Genomic DNA, 23,718 nt, shown 5'->3' on the forward strand with positions numbered 1-23,718 from the left:
ATTACCTGCTCCATCAGAAAATTATTTGTATCTCAAAAAACATACCACTATTTTAGGGCCTTTCTGACACTATACAGCATTTCTGCTATGGGACCTGCTGCAGCGCAGTTTCTTCCTATTCAACATAGGTAAGGGTAAAAATTTCAGGGCTGTCTGGAAATGGTTCACATTGAGCTCCTGTGTTTGGCACCATTACACAAGAATAATTTCTGTTGAATTAAATTGGACTTATTCCCAAGAAAATGTGTGTAAGATTCCAGACTTAAGATTTCTGTCTGTTTGAGAATTCTTGTGCCTTCTCTGAAATACAGTGCAACACCTTTTCCTCTACAGTGCTTGTCCAGGCTGATTATATAGGATGATTGTGTTTTTCTCTGCTTCATTAGAGTTTTAGTATAGCTGTGAGGTCTACATTACCTTTCAATACTAAGTACTTTAATTTCTCTCTCTTTGTAGGTATGCCTACTCCTTGCTTTTAAACCTTTGTTTATCCCGTCCTATCATTATCCATATTTTATATGTAGCCTCTCCTCTTTGGCTGTTAATACTGAATTACAGCTAGTTCAGTTTGGTTATTTCTTTTTAATTATAACAGCCATACACCAAAAAGAAATTGTACCTTAGTAGAATGCAAAGCCTTGCTTTAAAGCACCCCCATCCAAGCTGCCATTTGGCAGAATGGATTGCAATTATATAGACAAATAAATATAAGAACTATTGGGAAATTAATAATGTAGTAACTGCTGTGAAATCCTTTCATACATTTTGTTAATTCTAAATATTTATCTATACAAAAGGGTTTTTTTTCTGAAGATATATCAGAAATAGCATGCATATAAATAAGACACTCAGGAGCTTTCAGGAAACCCTTTTTCCGAATTCAAAAAGAAAATGAAAAACATGGAGTGAAAAAATTAAGGCTGCCACAGCTTATAAAAATGGGATTGAATGGGGTGAAAGCTGAAACTGCAAATCAATAGAAATTATGAAAACCCAGTTCATATTTTGTTATGTTCCTTTTGCATGTCCTACATATATAGGAGAGTGTGCATGTATATGACAGTGATCAAGCCAGCAAAGAAGGGTAGTTTGCAAATAACGATATTCTACTTTTCTCTGTTGCATGCTAAAGTCTAATGCCTAATACCCCAAACCAGAACAAAATACAAATGTGTAGTGTTTTCACAACAGGCCAGGGAATGTGCTATGGAGTGAGTTGAAGAGCAACATTTACTGTCATGATTCTGCTTTTTTAGCACTGGATATATGAAAGAAAGTGATGCTGTGAGGCAGAAAAAAGATTTTTTAAAAAACCATATTTCCTTTCTTGCAGAGGAACCTGTCAACTTCTCGTAATGACTTGAGCAGCACTCTTGAGCAAGATGAAAGTGACGAAAAAGAGTTGGTAGCTGAACTGACCGATGAAAGAGAGGAACTAGCAGAGTCTCAATCAGAGACACTGTATGTCCAGCTACCTGAAATGTCAAAAGACCTTCATCAAAAACTGACTCTGCAAGATGGAAAGGTTTGCATGCTGCCATGCACTGCTGAATTAGACTTACTTCTTTATGAAAATAATGCAGAAGACTGCCAAATTATGCAGCAGTTGCCACAGATGGTACCATTGCTATTACCTTCCCACTCTAAAGAAGATATAGCTAGTCTGTATCTTACTCCAAACCAAGAAAAAGAGCCGTCAGGACCATTGGAAATGTCATCTGGGGATGTAAGTGGCATGTCACAGAGTATTTTAAAGCAAGAAGATAAACAGATTTATGATATATCGTCAAAAACTGACATGCTGTTGGATAGGAATGTCACAGCCCAAAATGATGTGATCCCTTCATTTGATGGAACAAAAAAAATGGCATTGAGAGATTCAAAAACACTTGTGGAAAATATCTGTAATGAGGAAATCATAAAGAGATCTCCTTCATTTACTAATTCCATCAATCATTCACCAAAAAATACTTTCCATTCCACATATTTACCCTACCATGAAGACAAGAGTATTTCTCAGACTTCATGTACAGTATCACCACAGATTGACAGGCCTTCTTCCTTGACTCCAAGTGCAATGAAACAAATCCAGGAGCAATTTGAATCTGGTAAAGAAACCCATCACACACCAATAACTAGTGGGTTGGTTTTGGACAAGAAAGAGGAGAAAGAAGACAGTGATCTCTATGGTTTAAGAAAGTTTTCTGTCTCATCAGCTCGGGGAAGGCCAAGGACTAGCAGCTTGAACATGAAAGAAACTTTAGAACGTGAAACTCCTGTAGCCACACAGGCCTTGCGAATGAGAACAAAAAAATCCTCAAGTAATGAGAACGTGGCTGTGGAGGTGAGCTGTTTACAAGAGAAAAAAAGATGCACAAAGATCCTGGCATCCCAATCTGAGTCAGAACTGGAAATGGTTGATGCAGTGACCGACAGAGTGGCGGTTGCCTCACAGTCCCCGTCTATGGGTTCAAAACCAGTCTTGAGTAAGTCTTCTGTAGGCCTTCCATCTCAATCGAGTGTTAACCAGTCAAGTTGCGAAGACAAAAATCCCTTTCATGTCAAACTTAGATCCACATCTTTATCACTCAAACACAGAGATGACTTATCACAGGAATCAAAGGAGACTAAAAGACACAGTGCTGAGTTTAGTTTAGAAAAAGAGGTATTGCCTGTCTCTTCACTAAAAAGTGAGAAAGCAGAGGTCAGGAAAACAACAGATGTAAATATCAACAGTTTTTTAAATGACGGCCTTAAAATGAAACCTGAACAGGGTGCAACAAAGCCTCCATTGCGAAGGAAGCCTGTTTTGCAGCATTTCATCATTGGTGGCACAAATACAATTAATGAAAAGCAGGAAAAGGTGACCAAGTATCCTGAATTGAAAAATGAAGACAAAGATTTGGAAAAGAATCAGAGTCCTCCTGAAGTGCCTGGTAAGGTGGCTCTTAAAATCATTATGTGTCTAAATATATTTGAACTGGTGTGTGTGTGTGTGTGTGTGTGTGTGTGTGTGTCACTACAAAGACATTTTACAGCTTGTATTGCTGTCAGTTGTATCTAATATTGCTGTGGATGATAAAGGATACATTTTTGTAGTCTTTCTTGCATCTGAAGTTTGTAGAGTTCTGTAGCTTTTATATCATATTGTTAATATTTAAAAAGTATAGACAGCTACACTTGACTTATGGGAAGTGCTACAGTTCGGTGGAAAAGGGCACATAACACCCCCAGGTCCCTTTATGTGATAGGAAAGGCCTGAGGCTATAGATACCCATGGCAAGTCAGACTAGACACTACCAGACTAGATAAACATATAAAGGGACCAAATATATGGATAAACTGGATTAACATATAGAGGGATTTGCCTTGTAGAAGAAAGGTGGGTAATGGTTCCTTGAAATAAATGAAATAAAATAAATATGGCTGTTTCTGGAGGGTTTTTAAAAACTAGATATGTTTTTGGTTTTCAAAGTGGCCTAAATATGCACCAGATACTGTTTTGTCTGGGAAGCTATGCAGAGTCAGTCCTTTCTAGTACTTAGATGGAGACTTCTAGTACTTAGATGAACACCAGGTGCTGTAGGCTATATTTCAGAGGAAGAACTTGCAAAACCACCTCTGATGATTCCTTTCTTAAGAAAACCCTATGAAATTCATGGGGTTGTCATTAGCCACAAGAGGCAATTTAGGCCCTGTACACACCGGCCGTTAAGGCTGGCACGGGGGCGGAGTCAGGGCTCCACATGGCACGCGGCATTATGGCGCTCCTCCGATGCTGCGTCCGTACAACGCAGTGCTGAAGGAGTGCCATATAGCTGCGGTAACGCGGCTATGGTGCCCTTCCAAGGCCGGATCAGGTTGCCACGGCCCCAATCCAGCTAGGAAAGGGGCAGCATCCTGCTGCCCCTTAGGGGATGTATGTACGGTTCCTTAAAGGTACATTCACACACACACACACATCTTTTCATGAAGCCACTCAAGTTCATTTCCACTGGGAAGTGTGGAGACTACAGAAATTAACAACAGCGGAAAATGATGAACCCCTGAACCTTACCTCCCACCACCTCCAAGCTTTTATTTTCTTTGTACTGTAACTTGACCTTGAGTAATGCGAGCTGAAGGATTTGTAGAACCATTTTGTCAGGTATTGCCAGGCCTTTTAAAGCCAGGAATTGAAGCTGTCAGATTTGTGCAACTGCTTCATGAAAACTGGTGGCATGTTGGGCTAAATTTGTTGTTTAGGCTTCCTATGTTGTTGTTGTTTCCTACTTAAAGCTTTCTCCAGCCATGGCCTCTCCCACACAAAAATGCTTCACAATTAACTTGGAAACAATGTAGGTTTACTTTAACTTTTATAAATCATTGGTTGAAAAAGGAAGAAAGATAACAATTTTTCAAAATTAAGTTACATATGAAGAAACTTATTTTCATGGGGGAACTCCTGTATAATATGATAAAAATAGTTACCCATGTCTGCCAAAATCTAGTCAGTTCTACTTGATCTCAACGTCTCTCAGTGTTAACGTTGTGCCATCCAACACAGCAGACTATGTTGATTTCTAAAGTAAAATACAGAATAGGAAGTGGTGGAGAGACACATTTTCCAGAAACTTTGATGTCATGAGAAAAACACTTTTCCCCCTGGGATTTTATTTTTAAAAAGTAAATTTTAAGGAAAAATGAAAAATACATTAGTACTAAATTTGTAATACTAATATTAGCATTAGAAATACAGAATTAAGAGACTCAAAGTCACTTTGCTACTTTAAGAACATAAAATTTATTATGTATAACTTGGTTTAAATAACAATATTATGTTTGATATATTAGAAGTGTGCCCTTTTCAGATAATACTTACAATTTTTTAAATTTTATTTTTTGTCACAAATAGTTATCATGTCCCAATCTGTAAGAAAAAGCTAAACTATAAGGAACTACTTGCTTTCACCAGTTTATGAGAAGCCAGCAAAAACAAAACAAACAAACAAAAACAACCCAAAAGATAAAAACAGAAGAAACCAGGACTAAAATAGAGAAAATTAATTTGTTTCCTCTTCTGCATAGTTTCAAGCAGACATAAATAACTCACTCTAAAGAACTTGGGGGGGGGGGAACTAGACCAGGAATTGCAATGGTGTGAGATACCTTACATAAACGTGTATCTGCTACATAACATTTAGAAATAAGGAAGTGAAAGTATGAACACCTAGTCTTAAATATTTTATTAATCATAGTAAACAAACAATATCCCATAATCCATTTTTCACTATTTTTTCTAGGAAAAAGAAGCTTAGAAAAAAATGGGGAAACATTTTTCCTCAAACGTTTTTTCCATCTGTCCTGGCCTTCATGTTTCTAGGAAAGGGCAATCTTGCATTAGTCTGCTTTCATTATAGCACAGTATTGTAGCTATTTGCATTAAGCAGAATTTGGGTATGTCACATGAGAGCCTGAGAGCCAAACTGGACATGAAAGAGAATGCATATTCTATTGTAATTAATCTATTGTGTACAACCAATGGAATTTTTCATAGGTGTATACCTCAGAAATCAGACTTGCAATTAAGGGGCAAAACAGACCACCCCAAAGAGGCAGCGTCACACCGCCCCTGAAAAAACTGGATGGGTGCCACAGCAACCACACGCAGTGGCCCCACTCTGGCTTTTTTCAGTCGGAAAAAGAGGCTGCAAAATGCTATTTCTCTTTGCACCAGAAAAAAAGGTGGCTTTTCTGCCGCAGTGGCAGCTTTTCTGTGCTCCTGTGTGTATAAACGCTGCACCACCAGAGCACTGCAATTCTGCCCTCCATGTGGTTGGGGGGGGAAGCGTAACACTGGCTTAGGAGTGGCATTGGGGCATGCGTCATCTAAACACCACGCCTTCATGCCATCCCCAAGCCGGCATATTGTCTTGGTCTGCTTCCCACCAGTCACAAAAAAAGGAAAATTGTATGCAAGAAGACCCTATGCTGAGGACAGTCACATTTTGTGACACCCAACGTGTTTCACCACTTGAGAAAGCTCTTGCAAAAAACACCATATGTTTATCTTCTAGTCTGACCCTCAGTTAACACTACTGTTAAAAGTGCTTATGGGTATGTACCTCACCCTGTCATCATAGTGGCCTGAAAAATCAGAACACTTTAAAGCTGATACTAATCTTGAGATGTGTACAGACTTCTCTCAGACACTAGTGTATACTCTCCTTTTCCCTCCTTTTCCAGTATAAACTTGGTTTCCCTTGCCTTTCCCTTCAGATTTAAAATGTTTTATGGTTTTTTTTTCTTTGCCCCTTCATTTCCCTGTTTCACGGGGCTGTCTTAACATTTTTTTTCTTCAACCACCTTGCAAATTATTCCAATTTGAAAGGTCATTTGGCACCATTTTAAAAATGGAAAAGCCAGCCTGCTTCCAAAAACAGCTTACTTAAACGAAGTTAGTATGTCTGCAAAAAATTGATTTAATGCAGTTTCCCAGAGGGTTTACCACTCAAATTGTGTACATCTGGATGCATTCTTAAAACAAAGAAAAATGTCTAAGTTGATCTCAGTACATAACGCCCCCATCTTGCCATGTGCATAGATAGAATTTACGCTGAAATCTGAGAGAGGGGAGAAAGATGTAAATACAGGTAAGGTAGCTGTGTTTGCTCTTGAAATCTTTATTTATAGTATATCCCAGTGATAACAAAATGTAGTTTCTGTTCAATTGCTTATTGCTGTGTATGGTCTGTATATATACAGTTCTGTAAAAATTCCCCAGATCCTGATGAAATGCTTATAAGGCATTATGTGAAAACAGATTGCAACATTTCCTTTTTTGGATATAATTCTCAGAATACCCCAACTGTTCCCCATTCTGGCTGGGATGAGATTCTGAGAGTAATAGACCAAACAGTAATATCTGCCAGCTCAGTAAACAAATTTGAAAAATTTATATTTAACAAACTAACTAATGGGTTTGATAAAGGATGAGAAGTATTTAATAAACAGGGTACTCTTTTTGGAAAACTGCCAAGTCCAGATTTAACCTAAAGAGACATTTCCTCATCCACAGGTTTCCTCAAAGGCTGTTCTTACTCTTTCAGTAGAATAATTGTATTGATTCAGTAAAAGATGCAAAGAAAGAAAGAAAAGAAAGACATCTGAAAACACAGCAAAGTCTCTGCTTTCCTTTTTTAAGGCTTCATTTTTTCAAGTCACAGAGATGGAAATCCAACTTGAAAGTGCAGTTAATTTTCTGCTCTAATAATCTTACATGTATAAATTCAACATTTAAAAAGAACTGATCTTAGCAGATAAAGTCAGGTGATATAGTTTGAAACACTTTGTTCCAACCTTTTTGTGTAGCACTTTCACTCTATTATGGTCTCTTCTTTTTCACTTATGGCTTGATCCTACATGTATGTATTCAAAATAAAGAGCCACTTGTGTTCAGTGGGGCTCACTACTAAATATGTTTGTGTAAGAGTGTAACAGTAATTTCAGGAGCATTGCAAAAATTTGCTGTCTCCGTTCTTAAGCATTTTTTTAAAAATCCCATTAAAATATATACACTATCAAATGGAACTTGTTCAAATTTATATAATTTTGGCTAGCGCTTTAGGAGAGACCAACTGTGCAATTAGAACATTATTTATGGAAATACAACAATAAATTATGAGTGTGCTCTTTGTTTTGCCTCATGCTTGGTTCAAAAGTATGAAGTGATTCACTAATTGACTAATAATTACTCAAAACAATCTATAGCAATATGTTTGATCACTGTTATAATTCTAATATTGTGGGTATCCTAATCTTACATTTAGCAATAGTTACAATGTTAGAAAACCAGATGTAAACATAAAGGTTTACACCAGCAGGGTTGTTTCACACCAATTGTCTATGTTTGGATGTAATGTTAAACCATAATTTAGGATTCTTTTTTTTTAAAAAAACTGTCTTCTCCAGAATCACAAGCTTTATAAGCCATGGTTTTAAGTTGGCTTGTTTCCACTAAACATAGTTAAGATTAACCACTGTTTGTTGGCCTTGGATGCCACAGAAACCTGTGGATAAATGTAATCCCAGAGTTTATTTTCATTTGTTACCAAGTATGCTCTGAAACATGAACTCAAACATGTTCTGACATTACACATCTGTGAGGAATCTTTGGAGCTTGGCTATAGTGCATCATAGGCAGATTGAAGTCCATAACCCCCATCCACATACTGTATAACTATCCTAATAGGAGGATTTTACTAAACAGCAAAATTAGACTATACGCAGTGATTGAATATACATATTGGGAACCACAAATTAATGCTGGTTCCATAGAAATGCATGTTTATGGTCAAGTTGTCTCTGAGAGCAGGTTGTTATAGGACTACATTGCTTACTCTGACTTTTGTTCCCTTTGGAAGTAGGCTGGTGGTGGTGTTATTAAGGTTCTGTAACATGTACATAAATTGAAAAATATGCAGGTTGAGCATAGGTAGTGATATGAAAATGCCAAGATAGAAATTACTCCAGTAATGGATCTCTAAGGAAACTGCCAACATCCTAAAATGCTCCCTGAACACAAATTTAGGTCACTGTGTCTCCTCTGTTTCTGTCTCATAATGTGAAGCAACTTTGTGAAGACACTCACATTTTACAGAGATCAATATAATTACAATATCAATATAATTGATATAATTATGGGATCAATATAATAATTACAATTTGTCAATATAATTTGGATTCTTGCCCTGAGTGGAGATTTGTCTTCCTGCCCATCTAACTTTCAAAAAGCTAACTTTCTTGGCAATACAGTATTCCCCTAGACATGTTGGATTATAAACCCCATCATGCACAGCTATCACAGCCAATTGTTATGCTTTCTGGAGATAGTGGGATTTGTAATCCAACACATCTAGAAGGTGCCAAGTTGGGGAAACCTGCCATAGACATCTGGTTTGCCAGTGCCACTGTGGAAACCAAATATTGGGTAAGAAAAGACTTTGGTTAGATAGAATACAGCTCTTCTTCTGCGTTAACACTTCTTGGCCATTGCAGTCAACATTGTTTTCTTGCTCCTCTGCAAGTACTAGGAAAATCATTGCCCATAGTTCCTCTTTTAGGTCAGTTAAAATGTTATTCTGAATACATATTAGAATATATAACTAGCTTCCTTTCTACCAGTGGACTGAGTACAAGGGTAGGGGAGAGCAGGGCATCTCAATCCTAAATAGAGGAAGTATCCTCTCCCTGCTTGGTCAGCAAGTTGCTCATCCTTATCAAAAGCTGTTAAATGTGTTCACACTGCAGTTATACTACTTGTTTGTGATATTCTATCAAACTTTCTTAAAACGTTTTAAATAAAAAATGCAACAATTACTGTCAGTTTAGTGCTGTAACTTAAATGGTCAATTAAGAAAAACCTACTTGTTCATCCCACTGAGAGCCAGTGTAGTGCAGTGGTCAAGAATATCTACACCAGAGGTGGAGGGGGGGGGGTTGGTAGCCCTCAAACATTGTTAAACGGCAGTCCTTTGTATTCCTTATCCTTTATTCCTCATCTATTTTACTGGCTAGGGCTAATGGGGCGCTGAAGTCTAACAGCATTCAGTAGCCTGCCTTGAATCCCATTGTGGGAGATAGGTGGGATATAAATCCTTGAAATAAATAAATAAAAATAAGTAGGCCACACATTCATCACCCCAGTCTCGAATGTAGAGCCCACATTCAATTCCCCACTCAGCCATGAAGTGCAGTGGGTGATTTTGAACCATTCTCAGCCTTTCTCAGCCTGACCTGTTCCACAGGGTTGTTGTAAGGGGAGAGAAGACCAACAGTGGGAATCTTGCTGTGGTATATTATGCCAGCATAGTTAAATTGATGTAAGAGGTGGCAGCAGGATGAAATTGGCCACAGGCACAGCAGCTATGAAGGAAATATGACATTGGAAAAATAGGGTGTCCAGAGCAGGCAGTTTTTGTCTGACGTCCCATGCCCCATTGCTGTGTGACCCAGGGAGATGTCCTCAGCAACAGAATTCCAGACGATATATGGGGCCATTCAGACTACCTTTTGTACCGATTTTCAACCCGGATTAAAAGTTGGAAGTTCCCATTGGCACTGGTTTAAACACATCAGAATTAGGGTCTTTCACACTCGATCCAGGGCAAATCCCCCTTATTGGAGCATTTTTTCCGGAAGTGGATTATTTCCCGTGTCTTTTAGGAAACCCCATTTCTTCCCTGCTGCCGGCAAATGTGAACTTGGCCCTGGTCATGATCGGGTCAAATTCAGGGGAGGGATTTAGGTCAGAGGGAGGGCAGAGGGCAGAACATGCCTCCCTCTCGCAGGCAGCTTTCTCTCTCTCTCTTTTTTGTAATTTTATTTTTGACAGATTATGCAAATGCTTGTTCAACAGGTTGAGACATATTGATAGAATGTGTCTGCTTGTGCTACATTTCCCTTTCTTTGGTTGCTGCCGGCACAGTAGGTCACTTTGCAAGTGGCATTTTTAAAAATTATTTCTTTGTGTGTAATATGTGAATGCTACAATGCGAATGTTACAAATGTTTCCCTTTCAATTTGGCAAATTGATACAATGTGTGAATGCTTGTGCTACATGTGTGCATATGTAAGGAGAGGTGGCATTCTGGGGTGGCAGAGATGGCATTCACATGGCCTCCCCTGCAAGCGACATTTCTTGTTATTATTGTTATTGTTGTTATTATTATTATTATTATTATTATTATTATTGTGATAGATTATGTGAATGCTTTGGGCAGGAAGGGAAGGGAAGGGAAGAAGTTCTAAAGAGTAGGAAATGATGGGCTGGAAACGAAAGAGAAGCTAGGGATGGCATTCAGAGGGAAGGCTGTGGAAACCCATGACTTTGGGGGAGTCACACTCTCTCAGCCTCAGGGGAAAGGCAATGGCAAATCTCGGAACCAATCTTGCCAAGAAAACTCCAGGATGGGGTCGTTTTAGGGTTGCCATAATCTGTACTGAGCTAAATACACACAACACACACACACCTGGAGGTTTTTAAATTTGACAAGTTGACAGAATATGTGCACACTGCCGCCAGTTTTTTTTTAAAAAGGAGAGGGGGAAGCACCCATCCGGTTGGCCAATGGCTGTAGGAGGCGTCACCTTTGATGAAAGCGGAAGTGAATTTGATTGACAACAAAGAAGGCTCCATTTTAAAACGGTATACTGCAAATGTGAACTTCAGAGGGGCAAATTGCAACGATCGAGGTAAAGGGTACTGGGCACTTATAACTGGGCTGATTCAGTATGGGGGCAACCGGATCTACTCAGTTCTGTCGAGAGCAAATGGGCTAGTGAGAATGGGGCCTATGATGATCAGAATTCTTTGGAGGAAGGGTGAGACAAAATCTGTAAGTAAATGTAGGCATTGTGCAATGTATAATCATGGTGTCAAGCCAGCCAAGCAGGACAAATAAGAGTATTTCAAGTACTGTTTTTCATATGCTCCAGTCTTACCATCTTGGCAATTTTATTTTTACACCCTTTTCCTAATGATAATATAATACCAGGTGTTTACCTTCTCTGCTAGAGCTCCATATGACCACATTCATTTGCAGGAAAATAATCATGTACAGTCTGCCCTAAACCTCCCATCAAACGTGGCCAAAAATAACTTCCTCCAAATTATTTAGCAACATGACATTCAGTACGTCATCTGTAAGGATAAAGTACAGATCAGCAAATATAGATCAAACAATGGCATTATTTTGTACCGCTTTTTCCTCTCAATGGTTCTGTGTTCATTTTTTGTTTTTTCTGTTTTTAGAATATGACTTGTCTATTCCAGCACAGCTATGTTTGGGTATTAAGAGTGAGGATGAACACAGCACAACCCTCCTCAGCCCTAGCCAGAATAGGCAGTGGCAAGGACTGCTGATGGTTGCAGACCAGAAACATTTGGGAGACCACACTTTGCCTATCTAAAACCAAGATTAATAGACTCTACAATCTCCATTTACATTACAGAACACTGAGCCCAAAGCATACATTGAGCCTTTGGTATGCGCTGAAGTTTGTTTCCAGGAGCATCCATGGATACCAAAATCCGTGGATGTTCAAGTCCCATTAAAGATAGTGGCATAGAAATGGTGCCTCTTATATAAAAAGCCAAAGTCAAGGTTTGCTTTTTGAAATTTATATATTTTTAAAAAATATTTTCAAACTGTGGATAGTTGAATCCATTGATAAGGAATCTGTGGATATAGAGGCCCGACTGTATATGTTTACATAAAGATAAAGATAACCAGGTCATTAGAGCCAGTGTAGTATAATGGTTTGAACATTGGTTTCAATCACCACTCAGCCATGGAAGCCCACTGAGTGATCTGTGGCAAGCCATACTCTCTCAGCCTTAGAAGAAAGCAATGGCAAACTCTCTCTGAACCAATTTTGCCAAGAAAACCCAAGAATAGGGCCACCCAATGGCATCACAAGGGAGGTGTGTGGGGTACAGACCACACTAGGTGACACCCCAGAGGGGCATACATCTGGTGGGACTGGTGCGGCTGCTAGACAAGTGACACAGGCATTGTGGCCCTTTCTCACTTGCCCACCAGCCATGCCAGGTCCCAAATTGTCCTTCGGAGACCACAGCACTGCCTCTTTCAGCATCCCAGGCTGCTGGGGGGGGGGGGTGCAGTGCCTTATGTTTGGGCTCTAGCACAGCAGCAGCCATGGCAGAGGCCAAACTGCCCTCCGGAGGTTGGAACAGTCTGCCTTCCCACTGTCTCCCCCCTTGCACCAGGTGACACCAACCTCAAGGGTGCCACTGGGTCACCATGAGTTGAAGTAGACACAAAGACACATAACAACAGACAGAAATCATATCAACCATATCAAATGTAAATGTCAATTAAGAAACACAGCATCCTTTATCTAGAATCATGGATCTGTAGGGCTAGAAGGTACCCCAAGGGTCATCTTGCTGAGCCCTCTGCCAGTGTAGGAATCCACAGCTAAAGCATCCCTACAACCTCATTAAAACAGCAACAACAACAACAACACTTGTTTTCTTTCTCTGTTTTTTGTAGTGATAGTGGGGAGAGCATGAGTGCTTGAAGCGGAGCAATTCTGAATGTGCTTTTCATGGTATAAAAACATAATAATGCACTAGATTCACAATGTGTTGCCTGTTCATGGTATCCCTAATGTTTAGTCTGAGGTGGGGAGAATACCAGAGCCTGAAAACATTACCTTTTGCACTACAGAACCCAAAAAGTCCATGCTGAAATGAAAATGTCACATCTGCATTTACAGTTGTGGAAACTGCAGTCCAAAAATATATTCATTCCTAGCTCTAGCCAATACAGGGTTCCTTATGTGCACACAGCTGTGCGGATAAGTCCCAAATAGAATAGACCATTTATTGCTTTAAGTGTTTCTATTTGTGCTGGGGATGGAGAGAAATAACAATCAGACTGTGTGAAGAGTTGGCATCAAGGACTCTGTGGCTTCCACTCTGATTTATGAATTCTCCAGTGCCTTGTATAGCTAGAGTGAGTCACAAATGTTCAGTAGAGTGCCATGTGAGAAATAAGAATTGTTCAAGGTGACCTATGAGACTCACAAATAGAAAGAAACAGATAACAAGCAGTCACTCTGAGGGCAGTCACTGGAGCCTGCACTATCAGGGCCCGCATTGCCTCCCAGACTTTCAAGGATATCATCTATCTCTCTTTCCAGCCAACCTTGGTGGTCACAGATCTGGAGCTGCTGGAACCACCCAGAAAGTGAGGTAGAGGTCCAATTTAAAAAGCTAAAAGGCAGTACAGGGGAAATACTTATATCCTTTGCCTGAGTTCTTCATTTGCTTTTTAAAACTGGACACACAGACCCCAGTTCTCTCCTTGACTGAGGTTCAGTTGGGGTGTAAATACATTAATCTGCTGCCACTCTCGCTGTGAGCTTGAGGCTTACAGAAATCAGTCACACTAGGTGTGCTTTTTCAGGCTGTGTCTGAGCACAGTAGACTCCACAGGTTGCCCTTTATACCAGCAATTCTCAGTCCTTATCAATCCAGGCCTGTTGTGCTTCACACCACCCTGAGAAGTTCCAGCTGTCAAGGGACCATGGAAGTTGAAGTCTGAAGTACTGTACCTGGAGGGACAGAGGCTGAGAACCATTGTTTTTCCAGACCCATCAGATGATGGCAGCCGCTGTATAGCCATAGCAGGCTGCAGAGCCTATACCCCACACTGCATTGCTGGATTAGGCCAGGGTTCATCTAGATCAGCAGTCTCTGCAGTGGTTGTCAGTCAGAGGCCCTTCAGAAGCAGGCATGACAAATGTAGCCCTTTTTATTGTTTCCTTCATGCTCTGACACAGGAAAGCCTTTTTCTGGCTGTTTTCTTTTTGTAAAGCCATTCAACCATAGAGGCTCTCATAGCATCTTCCTCTATCCCCTGATATGCAAATAGCCTCATAGAAGATAGCAGGCAATGGCTTCCATGTGTATATAGGGTTCTCAAAAACTTCCAGAAAAGCAAGACTTTTACTGAACAATCAACTACCTTCATTTACAGAAATGTAAAGGGAGTACCATTCAAAGGTCAAGTCAGATATGGCAATGCTCTCTCGGAGCCCTAATAACTAATGGTGTGAAACAAGGTTGTGTTCTCGCTTCAACTCTATTTACGATCTTCTTCAGCATGATGCTCCAAAGGGCTACGAAAGAGATCGATCACAGACTAGCAAAGGCATATAGTGCATTCAGAAGGCTTCACAAAAGAAGCACAAAAATCAGTGTGTATAGAGCCATTGTACTGTCTATTCTCTTTTATGGGTCTGAAACATAGGTCACCTATCGCCAACACCTACGATTCCTTGAATGCTTTCATCAGCGCTGTTTACACACAATTCTAAATATACACTAGACTGACTATGTGACAAATGTTGCTGTCCTTGAGCAAGCAGGGATCACTAGCATTGAGGCCATGTTATTGAGGACGCAGCTGTGCTGGGCAGGACACGTTTCTAGGATGAAGGACCATCGCCTCCCAAAAATAGTATTCTATGGTGAACTCGCCACGGATCAACGTAAGAGGGGCATTCCAAAGAAGAGATACAAGGACTCCCTGAACCAACATCTCAGGCTCGGCCAAATTGATCACCAACAATGGTCCACCCTGGCCTTGCATCGGGAGGCATGGAGACACACTACCCAAGAGAAACGACAATGCAGAAAGAACCACAACCCAGAAACATCACCCAAGGAGACTTTCTGCTGTGCTTTCTGCAATCGGACTTGTTTATCTCAGATTGGCCTTCTTAGTCATCAACATGCTTGTAGAGTTATCCTCGTTCGCGAAGAAAAGCCAGAGAAACCCCTCCCTTTTTTTTCACAGTTTCTTCCATATTTTTTCTTATGGTAAAAAGTTGGTTGAACCAGAAAAGACATAATAGGTCTACAGTGTCTTTTGATTGGAACCCTTTTTTCTAGTAACTCCCTCACAATCTGTCCAAGATTGCATGGATATTCCAATTGAATGAATGCCAACAATGCATGGAAGCGTGTGGCATTCCTGTTTTTGAGGGCCTCTCACCTCAATAAAATAAACAATTACTCTGTGAAATGTGGTCAGATGGGAAAACCCCATAAAGCTAGTTTCTCAGAGGAAATAAATCGTCATTTATTTATTTTGCTTCATTTATATGCTGCCTTTGTCCTTGGAGGGACCCAAGGCAGCTCACAGACAAAACAATTAAAATCTCAGTAAAATGCAAAACAATTAAAAATCCATTAGCACTTTGATTTTCTTTATATCTATATATAAAGAGATGTATAGATATAAATTACTTTTCTAAACTCTGCCAGCGTTGTTGTTTTACAACAATGTGTATAACTAAGGACATGTAGTATTTCCTTTCAAAATGCAAGGGCACCATAAGAAAATGAAAATGTGATTTCATATATAAAACTGTTGTTAATTGTTCTAGAGTCATGGACCCCTTTGAGAAATATGATTAAATCTATGGAATCTCTCCCCAGATTTAGTATTTAGACACAAAAATTTGCATACAATTAATTTTATTGCATTAGAAATTGATGTGCTTCACATAGGCTAGTATGGAATAAAAAAATTTACAGTGAATATACTGTACGTGAAGAGACTAAATCTTCACTTCGAAATTTATGGTGATAGAAAAATTCAAAGTAACAGGAAGGAAATTGGAAGGGAGAAATAGTCATTTTCCCCCCATAGCGCCCCCCCCCCGATGTCCATTCACAGACTCCCTAGAGTCTATGCTCCCCAGGTTAAGAAGCCATGGTATAAATTAACTTGGCCTTATCTGTAAGCACTGGTGTTTTCAGACAGGCTTTCTTTAGCCATGCATAGGACTTCAACATAACTGGATGTATAGACCACTGTAACCTGTTCCTGTAATTATCATATTGTGATGAAATCCTAAATACCCTAAAGATACCAAATTCCATCTGATCTTAGAAACTAGGTAGGGTCAGCCCTGGTTAGTACTTGGATGGGAGACCACCAAGAAATACCAGTGCTGTGTGCTATATTTCAGAGGAAGGAACTGGTAAAATCACCTCTGAGTATTTTTTGCCTAAGAAAACCCTGTGAAATTCATGGAGTCTCCATAAGTCGACAGGTGATTGAAAGCACACAAACACACACACACACACACACAATGAAATTCAAGGGCTTTCTTTTAGTACTTCTTTTAAATCCTCTCTCACTTTCTATCTCCACTTTAAGGTTCTTGAATTTTCAAAATGTCTCCGTGGTCCTCCTGCTCCTTGGACCCTTCGTGCTAAGCCTAAAATTGGCCTCTTTATTCCCCATCTGCCATCCCTTTTTCCTTGTAGCTTCTTTTCACTAGAGTGCTCTTTCTTGTGACATCTGAGCCTAGAGACATATCTCCAGTTACTGGGACTAAATGTTATTCCTTTAACTGGGACTGGCCTATCCTGGTTTACTCCTATTGACCCTTTGTCTACTTTTACTTTTTTTGACCTTTCCCTTGGAGCTTGTTTCTTTAGAGTCTAAAAGGCTGAGAAGGGTTTTTATTTAAATTGGTTTCTTGGTGGCTTTTATAGAAAAACAAAACAAAACAAAAAACAGCCATCTTTGTACAGCAAATCTAGACAGCATTGTTAAACAGTAGGAGCTGTATGTACACTTGATGCTGCACAATATTAGCTTTAGAACTGACCTAGACAATGGGGGACATTAACAAATGAAGGAAGTGAGATGTTCTTGTAAACAATATTGAAGGGGCAGCAGCTGCTTCCTCTCTGTAAGTCGGTTTGAAGGAATCATAGGAAATTGAAACACAAGGAAACAAATGAATGATTGTGAATATATTGCAATAGATTCTTACAGGATAGGTGTGCGGAAAAGTTTATGAGGGTTGGAGAATTGCTGAACTGGCACTGTTATTCTCCTCTTGCTAGTTTGAGATGGAAAGTTTAGATGCAGAGATATCTTGCATTCACCAGGTATGTCACCTTGAGCTTCTTGGAGGAAAGTAGGGATTGAAATGTAATTCAATGGTGGTGGTGGTGATGCAGATATAGATTGAAAGTATTAAACAATTAGAACTTATATGCCAGACAGTTTCCAGTGGGCAAGAGAACTGAAGACAATGTGAAAGAAAATATTATGAAATATCAAAACCTGCAATCCAAGGCAGTATATGCAGTGCAGAATTAATGCTGTTTGACACCGCTTTTTCAATGCTGTGGAATCTTGGGATTTGTAGTTTGTTGTGGCACCAGAGCCCTTTGACAGAGAAGGCTGAATTTCTTACAAAACTACAAATGCCAGATCCATAGCCATGCCAGTTAAAGTGGTGTCAAACTGCATTATTTCCACAGTGTAGAAGCAGCACAAGATTCTGGGAGAAGAAAAACACCTCCCGTAGTGATAGATGCTCAGGGAGCAATTCCAAATGGAATGACCAAACATCTGAATGAAATTGGCATAGATAGGATCACAATAGCAAAATTACAAGAAGTGAAGCTTCATTTATCTGACAACATCTCACTGATTCCTAGTTTTTTTGGACAGAATTCCAATTACTGATGGTCCAGACCTCCAGTCAATAACACCTGGTAAACTGTGAAACTAAGATGATGATGATTTTAAAAATGCTGTTATCATCTACTAGAATTTACATGTGTCAGGTCCGTTTGTGTTTATAACACAATAGCCTCATATGTTTGCTTGCCATTATGCCCTTCCACAACAAAGCCTGTGTAGAGATTCCTGCCAATTAAAAGCCACAGTGCCTTCATTTTACCAACCATCTCAGCCATAAAATGAAGACTTGTCAATCTAGTCCAGCATAAACATGTCAGTTTACAAGTTGCAATTGCAGAAGTACTTCTTGGCTTGTATTGATTATGGCCCCAAGGTGCAAACATTTCCCCCCCTGCATATGCCATTCTTTGTCTTGATCCTATTTTGATTCTCTTTCAGACAACAATGAAAGTTTTCTCTTCATGAGGAAGAAGAAAATATTAATATGTTTTCAGGATTTGGGTTTGGGTTTTTGTTTGTTTGACTGATTTTTGGTAACTTTTACTAAAGACAGGTATAAGTTCAAAACTGTGAAGCCAATTCATTCATAAAGAAACTAAAATACTTCCACAAATTAAAAAGCTACTGTTGATGCAATGAGGTAAAATGCCTGAAGTACAAAAAATCCAGTGTGGCAGCTCTAATAAAAGAGGCACAGGGACGAACTAAATCCATTCAGCCTTTTTGTTTGTGGCAATGTGCTAGGTTTCATTCTCGGCTCAACATGTGCTTATAATGGAAGAGGTTGTATCAGCAGTTTACCACAGGCAAGCCAGCTGAACCTGCCTAATGTGGTTAATGCAGTACTGTAATATAGAAAATAGCAGTTTTATCTCAGCCATATCTTCTGCCTCAAATGATTCACTCTGTGCTTGGCTTGGAAACATACCATCTCCAGCTGGACATGGGTCATGTAAACCAGAGCATGAGAAGCAGTCTGTTTCAGGCATTGGGTGGAGGGGTTAGAGAGCAGCCCTGTTCCTTCTAACATAAGTAAAGTTTATATGGGCATTGCCACAATTGCACACAATAATCAGTCTCTTTTATAGAACATTGTCACAAGTTGCATCCAGAAGCCCGCCCAATCACAAGGAATCAGGGCAGGTTACATCAATAAAGAAAGTACACATCAAATAAACAGTAACAATAAAATAAGAAAGCAATTCACAATAGCAATAAATAGCAAAAAATACATAGCAATCCACAGCAGCAATAAAATTAACAAAGCAAATTACAGGCAACAGCTATTGCTTACCAGGCGACAGCTATTGCGATCAATGGGGTCCTGTATGAAATCCCTTAGTGTTGACGCTTACTGGGGCTTCTGGGAATTAAAAGTCAAAAACATTGGAAGGGACTAAAGTCTCCTCATCCCTGCCTTAACAACTAGTTTACAAAATGGCAAGCAATTCCTTACTCCAAACATATCAGCTAACACTCCAGAAAAGTTCACTAGCTATTTTATAACAGACTTGGAGGAAAGTCTACATCACATGTTAATGATGCAAATATGTGGCATTTAATGATGCTAAAATGATGCTAATATGTGGCATCGTTTTAGTAAGTGCTGGGTTAGCTAGTAGCAAAATCTCTGGTATCTCATCGGGTTTTTGTAACTGCAGCCTCACGATAGTCAAACAACTATTTTTATGAGTGCACTTCTTGAATCACAGTGATGATTCTGTTTAGGGGAACTGTAATCTAACAAGTTTTTTGATTTTAGCTTTTAGATCTATCTCTTTAAGTTTTCCTTTGCCATATCTGTTTCTGAACATATTCCATCTGTATCTGTCTTGTAGAGTCTTGCAAAAACTTTCAGTTTTAGCGGGTATCCATGCTGCTCAATTATAACTGTTAGATGGCACTTTCAATGCCATTATGCTCTTTTGTGGAATCCTGGGATTTGTCATTTTGTTGTAGTACTTAGACTTGTCCATTGATAAATTCTAGTGTCTGCCCACAAAGAATTCTAAGCCCCTCACCAAGCTATAAACTCCAGGATTCCATAGACTGGAGCCATAGCAGTTAAAGTGGTACCATACAGCTGTAATTAAGTAGTACAGATACCCCCCCCTTAAAGCTTTCCTAATTTGTGTAGAGGGATTCACAAGGCAAAGTTTGCTGTCTTTATAGCTGTATATCCATAGAGAATGAGTGAAAGAAAATAATGATATCTGTTCCTGCCTTTCTCCCATAACTTTCTTCCCAAATTCTTTCAACAGAAAAAGGTGTGCCTTCTAATGGGACTTTTGTTGATGTCCCAAGAATAACTGAAAGCCAGACTGTGCCAGCCTGGATTACCATAGCGAAACAGAAGCAGAGGGCCATAGAACAGGAACTTAACAAAGAAGAGAAACCAGTGGTTCAGGAAGAGAAAACAGATGCAGAAAAACAAATGCAAGAAAATGAGAGAGTGGAGGTAACCAAATCCATTCATGATTGGTTTGTTTATGGCACTGCCTTGGCACTTTTTTGTTTCAGCTTACTTGTGACTGGTCTTCTAGGTTATCTCTAATTAATCATATTGTCCTACTTCTGTGAACTCAGTCAGATGTCTGTTACTTCTGCATTGAGAAGCTTTTGTATATTGATTTATTTCTGTATTGTCTTTACTTCTAAGAGCTTGGGTCAGCAAATATGTTGCAGTTCTCATTGTATGCACACGACAGGGCCAGGTTAATCTTAGAGATTCCATTGAGTTTTACGTCTGGCTGCAGTTTGAATCTGGATCTCTCTCTTCTAAGCCATTTACCATACTGGTACTCTCTTGCAGTCAAAACAGCACATTCTTGTGGTAACTTAAATAGCAGCAGAAGCCACAGCTGGAATATTTAGGGAGTTGTAGTAATTTTTCCCATATCTGCTTGTAGAAATTTCCCCCTTTGTTTAATAGCCATGCAGGGTGCTGTTGGTTTTTTTGTATCAGTATGTGAGGGATGGTGTTTTGGCATCTTTTTATTTTGCAAAGCTGGAACACATACTTATTGCAGCAGGTGCATTCAAGCATCCTTTTTAAAGAGAAACCAAGTCTGGAGCCTTTCTCCCCTTTTATGGCAAATTATCTTACTAGTATTTTCAAATGGTCCTTTCACACTGTGCAGTTGTCACACTATGATTCCACTTTAACTGCCATGGCAACATTCTATGGAATCCTGGGGCTTGTGGTTTGATGAGGCACTGCAGGAGCTCTCTGGCTGAGAATTGTAAAATCCCCTCCTTAAACTTCATATCCCAGGTCTGTATAGGATGTAGCCATGACAATTACAGTGGTATCAAAGTGCTATACAGTGGTCCCTCCACATTCTCTGGCATTAGGTGTGAAGGACCCCTGTGAATGTGGGAAAACCGCAAATAAAAAAACACTACTCTTTTTAGCTAAGAGAACACCTCTCTAGGAATCTCCAGGTCCTCCATTGTTGTTGCTGTTGTTGTTGTTAAAGTTTATTTATAAAGCACTGTAAATTTACACAGCACTATACATAGTCCAGAGCAGTTCTGTGATGAACACCTACCAGAAATTGATCATGGTCCAAAATACACTGCAGAATTAATCCAATTTAAGGCTGCTTTAACTAAACTGGCTCAATGCTAGGGAATTCTGGAAATTGTAGTTTTGTGAGGCATTTAGCCTTCTCTGTCAGAGAGCTCTGGTGCCCCAATAAACTTAAATTCCCAGGATAACCTAGCATTGAGCCAGGGCAGTTAAAGCATGAAACTGGATTATTTCTGCAATGTGTTTTGGTCCCATAGAATCATGCTAGAGGACCTACAGATGCCTAGAGAAATGTTTTCTAGGTTTTCCAGCACAACTCTCTGGTCACCTTCTGGCCGAGTTGTGCTGGAGGACCTAGAGATTCCTAGAGAGAAATATTAATCAAATCCACAAAAGTCAAAGCCGCAAATCTGGAGGGCCAACTGTAATTATTTAGTGTGAGAGGCTTTCAGAAGACGTACTGTTACGTTTTCTCTAGAGCATTGGAGAGTTTCTTTTCTTTAAAAATTAATAAAGTCCCCTCTACGTCTCCACTGGGGTTTGGTTCCAGGATCCTCCCATGGATACAAAAATCTGTGGATATTCAAGTCTCATTAAATGCAGTGACATGGTAAAATGATGTCCCTTGTGTAAAATGCCAAAATTGAGGTTTGCTTTTTGGAATTTATATACAGTGGCCCCTTCCCTTATGCGGGGATCCGTTCCAGACCCCCACCCCTCACCCCCAGCCTGTGTAAGGGGGAAAGTATGTATGCTCACATCCCATTGAAAATAATGGGGTACGAGCCTGCGGCATGGTGTGGTATATGCACCGTGAGCACGCACACCATTGTTCTCCCCGCACGCAGCTTCTGCATAGGCTGGAAGCCATGTATGGCACGCCTGCGTATGGCATGGGCGCAGTATACTTTTAAAATATTTTCAAGCCATGGATGCTTGAATCCATGGATATAGAGGGCTGACTGTAAATAAATAGAGGAAAGTAGATTTCCTATGTTGCAGTGCCTGCACCTCTATTCCACTTGTATAATGAAAACTTTAAGGAGGAAGGAACATCCTCTCATTTTCCTATTCCAACAGAGTTGGCCCAGGACATTTTGCTGCCTGAGAAGGAACAGTAGTGAAACTACCAAATCAAGCTATGTAGTATCCCTTATTTTGTTACTTGAAACAGAAAATCCCACAAACATCTATTTTTCTGTTAGTAAAAACAAAGCAGTAATACCAAATTAAACAACTAGCAATTTGCTGGCCTCTTATGATACCCAAAATCTGCTGCCTGAGGAGGCCTCTTCATTCTGCCTAATGGGAGGGCTGGCTCTGTTAACAAATGTTTGTTTATGTAGCCTGTGAATGCCTTTTAATCCCTAGAGCATCACTTCTAAGTGCTGCTATTGTAAAACAGAAACCGGAAGGCAGTCATTCAAAAAACAAAACACAAATGTTCAGTCTGATCAATGTGGTTCCTTTTTGTTCAATTTATGAATGTGGGATGTGAAAACACTGTTCTCAGCCAGTTGTGAAAGTACCATAAAGTTCATCTGATGGAGAGACTCTTCACACTTGATTAGAGGAGCCAGTGCTTTTCTTTTTAAAGTATCTTGTTTTAATCACCCAGTCGGCAGATTAAAAGTGATAAGTAACATACATGTTGTGTGACAGGCACTGAAAATATAAATAAGTATTTGATGGCACAGAGATTCATATAAAGGTAATGAGAATTCCTGGGGAAACATCTTTATGTGAAACAATGTTATATATGCCATATAATCATAAATTTGGCTTCCTCAGCCCCTTTTTCAATCATGTTTGGCATATAGAGAAATAGGCTAAGACAAACAGCATCTCTGCTGTTCTTGCAAGCTCTGGGATGCAGTATTAGAACTTCATATATACAATGTAGAGTTTTCTTTCAGGGAAAAATCACTCCATCATATTCTCTCTATATACTGATAAAAATATGTTTCTACATTGTATTGCAGTACAAAATGATGTATGCTTTTAAATTGTGAAAACATGCACATGTGTCCTAATTTTATAGCCTTTTTTGGTATGTGTCATTGTGCCAAAAGTTATTTTTCCATAAGATCCTGGATCTTGATAAACTTAGCACAGATGAGTAATGCATAGAAGAAAGAAAACTAGTTTTGTAACATTTCC

At 39.5% G+C, this 23,718-nt stretch overlaps 1 protein-coding gene across 5 annotated transcripts in view; it reads left to right on the forward strand.

The window, feature by feature from the left end:
* CRACDL (CRACD like) overlaps positions 1 to 23,718 on the forward strand; it is a 52,860-nt gene that overhangs the window by 21,981 nt on the left and 7,161 nt on the right. For 4 of the 5 annotated variants that reach the window (XM_089511455.1, XM_089511458.1, XM_089511456.1 and 1 more), the window contains 2 exons: positions 1,334 to 2,936; positions 20,288 to 20,484. In XM_089511455.1, the coding sequence (XP_089367581.1) occupies positions 1,334 to 2,936; positions 20,288 to 20,484 (1,800 nt within the window). Of the gene's footprint in view, positions 1 to 1,333; positions 2,937 to 7,057; positions 7,202 to 20,287; positions 20,485 to 23,718 lie in introns of those variants that run through there. The other variant, XM_089511459.1, reaches the window with a different exon arrangement.

The sequence above is a fragment of the Sceloporus occidentalis genome, unplaced genomic scaffold, assembly GCF_023333645.1.
Source record: "Sceloporus occidentalis isolate IW3139 unplaced genomic scaffold, rSceOcc1.0.p SCAF_2, whole genome shotgun sequence".
Classification (NCBI taxonomy): domain Eukaryota; kingdom Metazoa; phylum Chordata; class Lepidosauria; order Squamata; family Phrynosomatidae; genus Sceloporus; species Sceloporus occidentalis.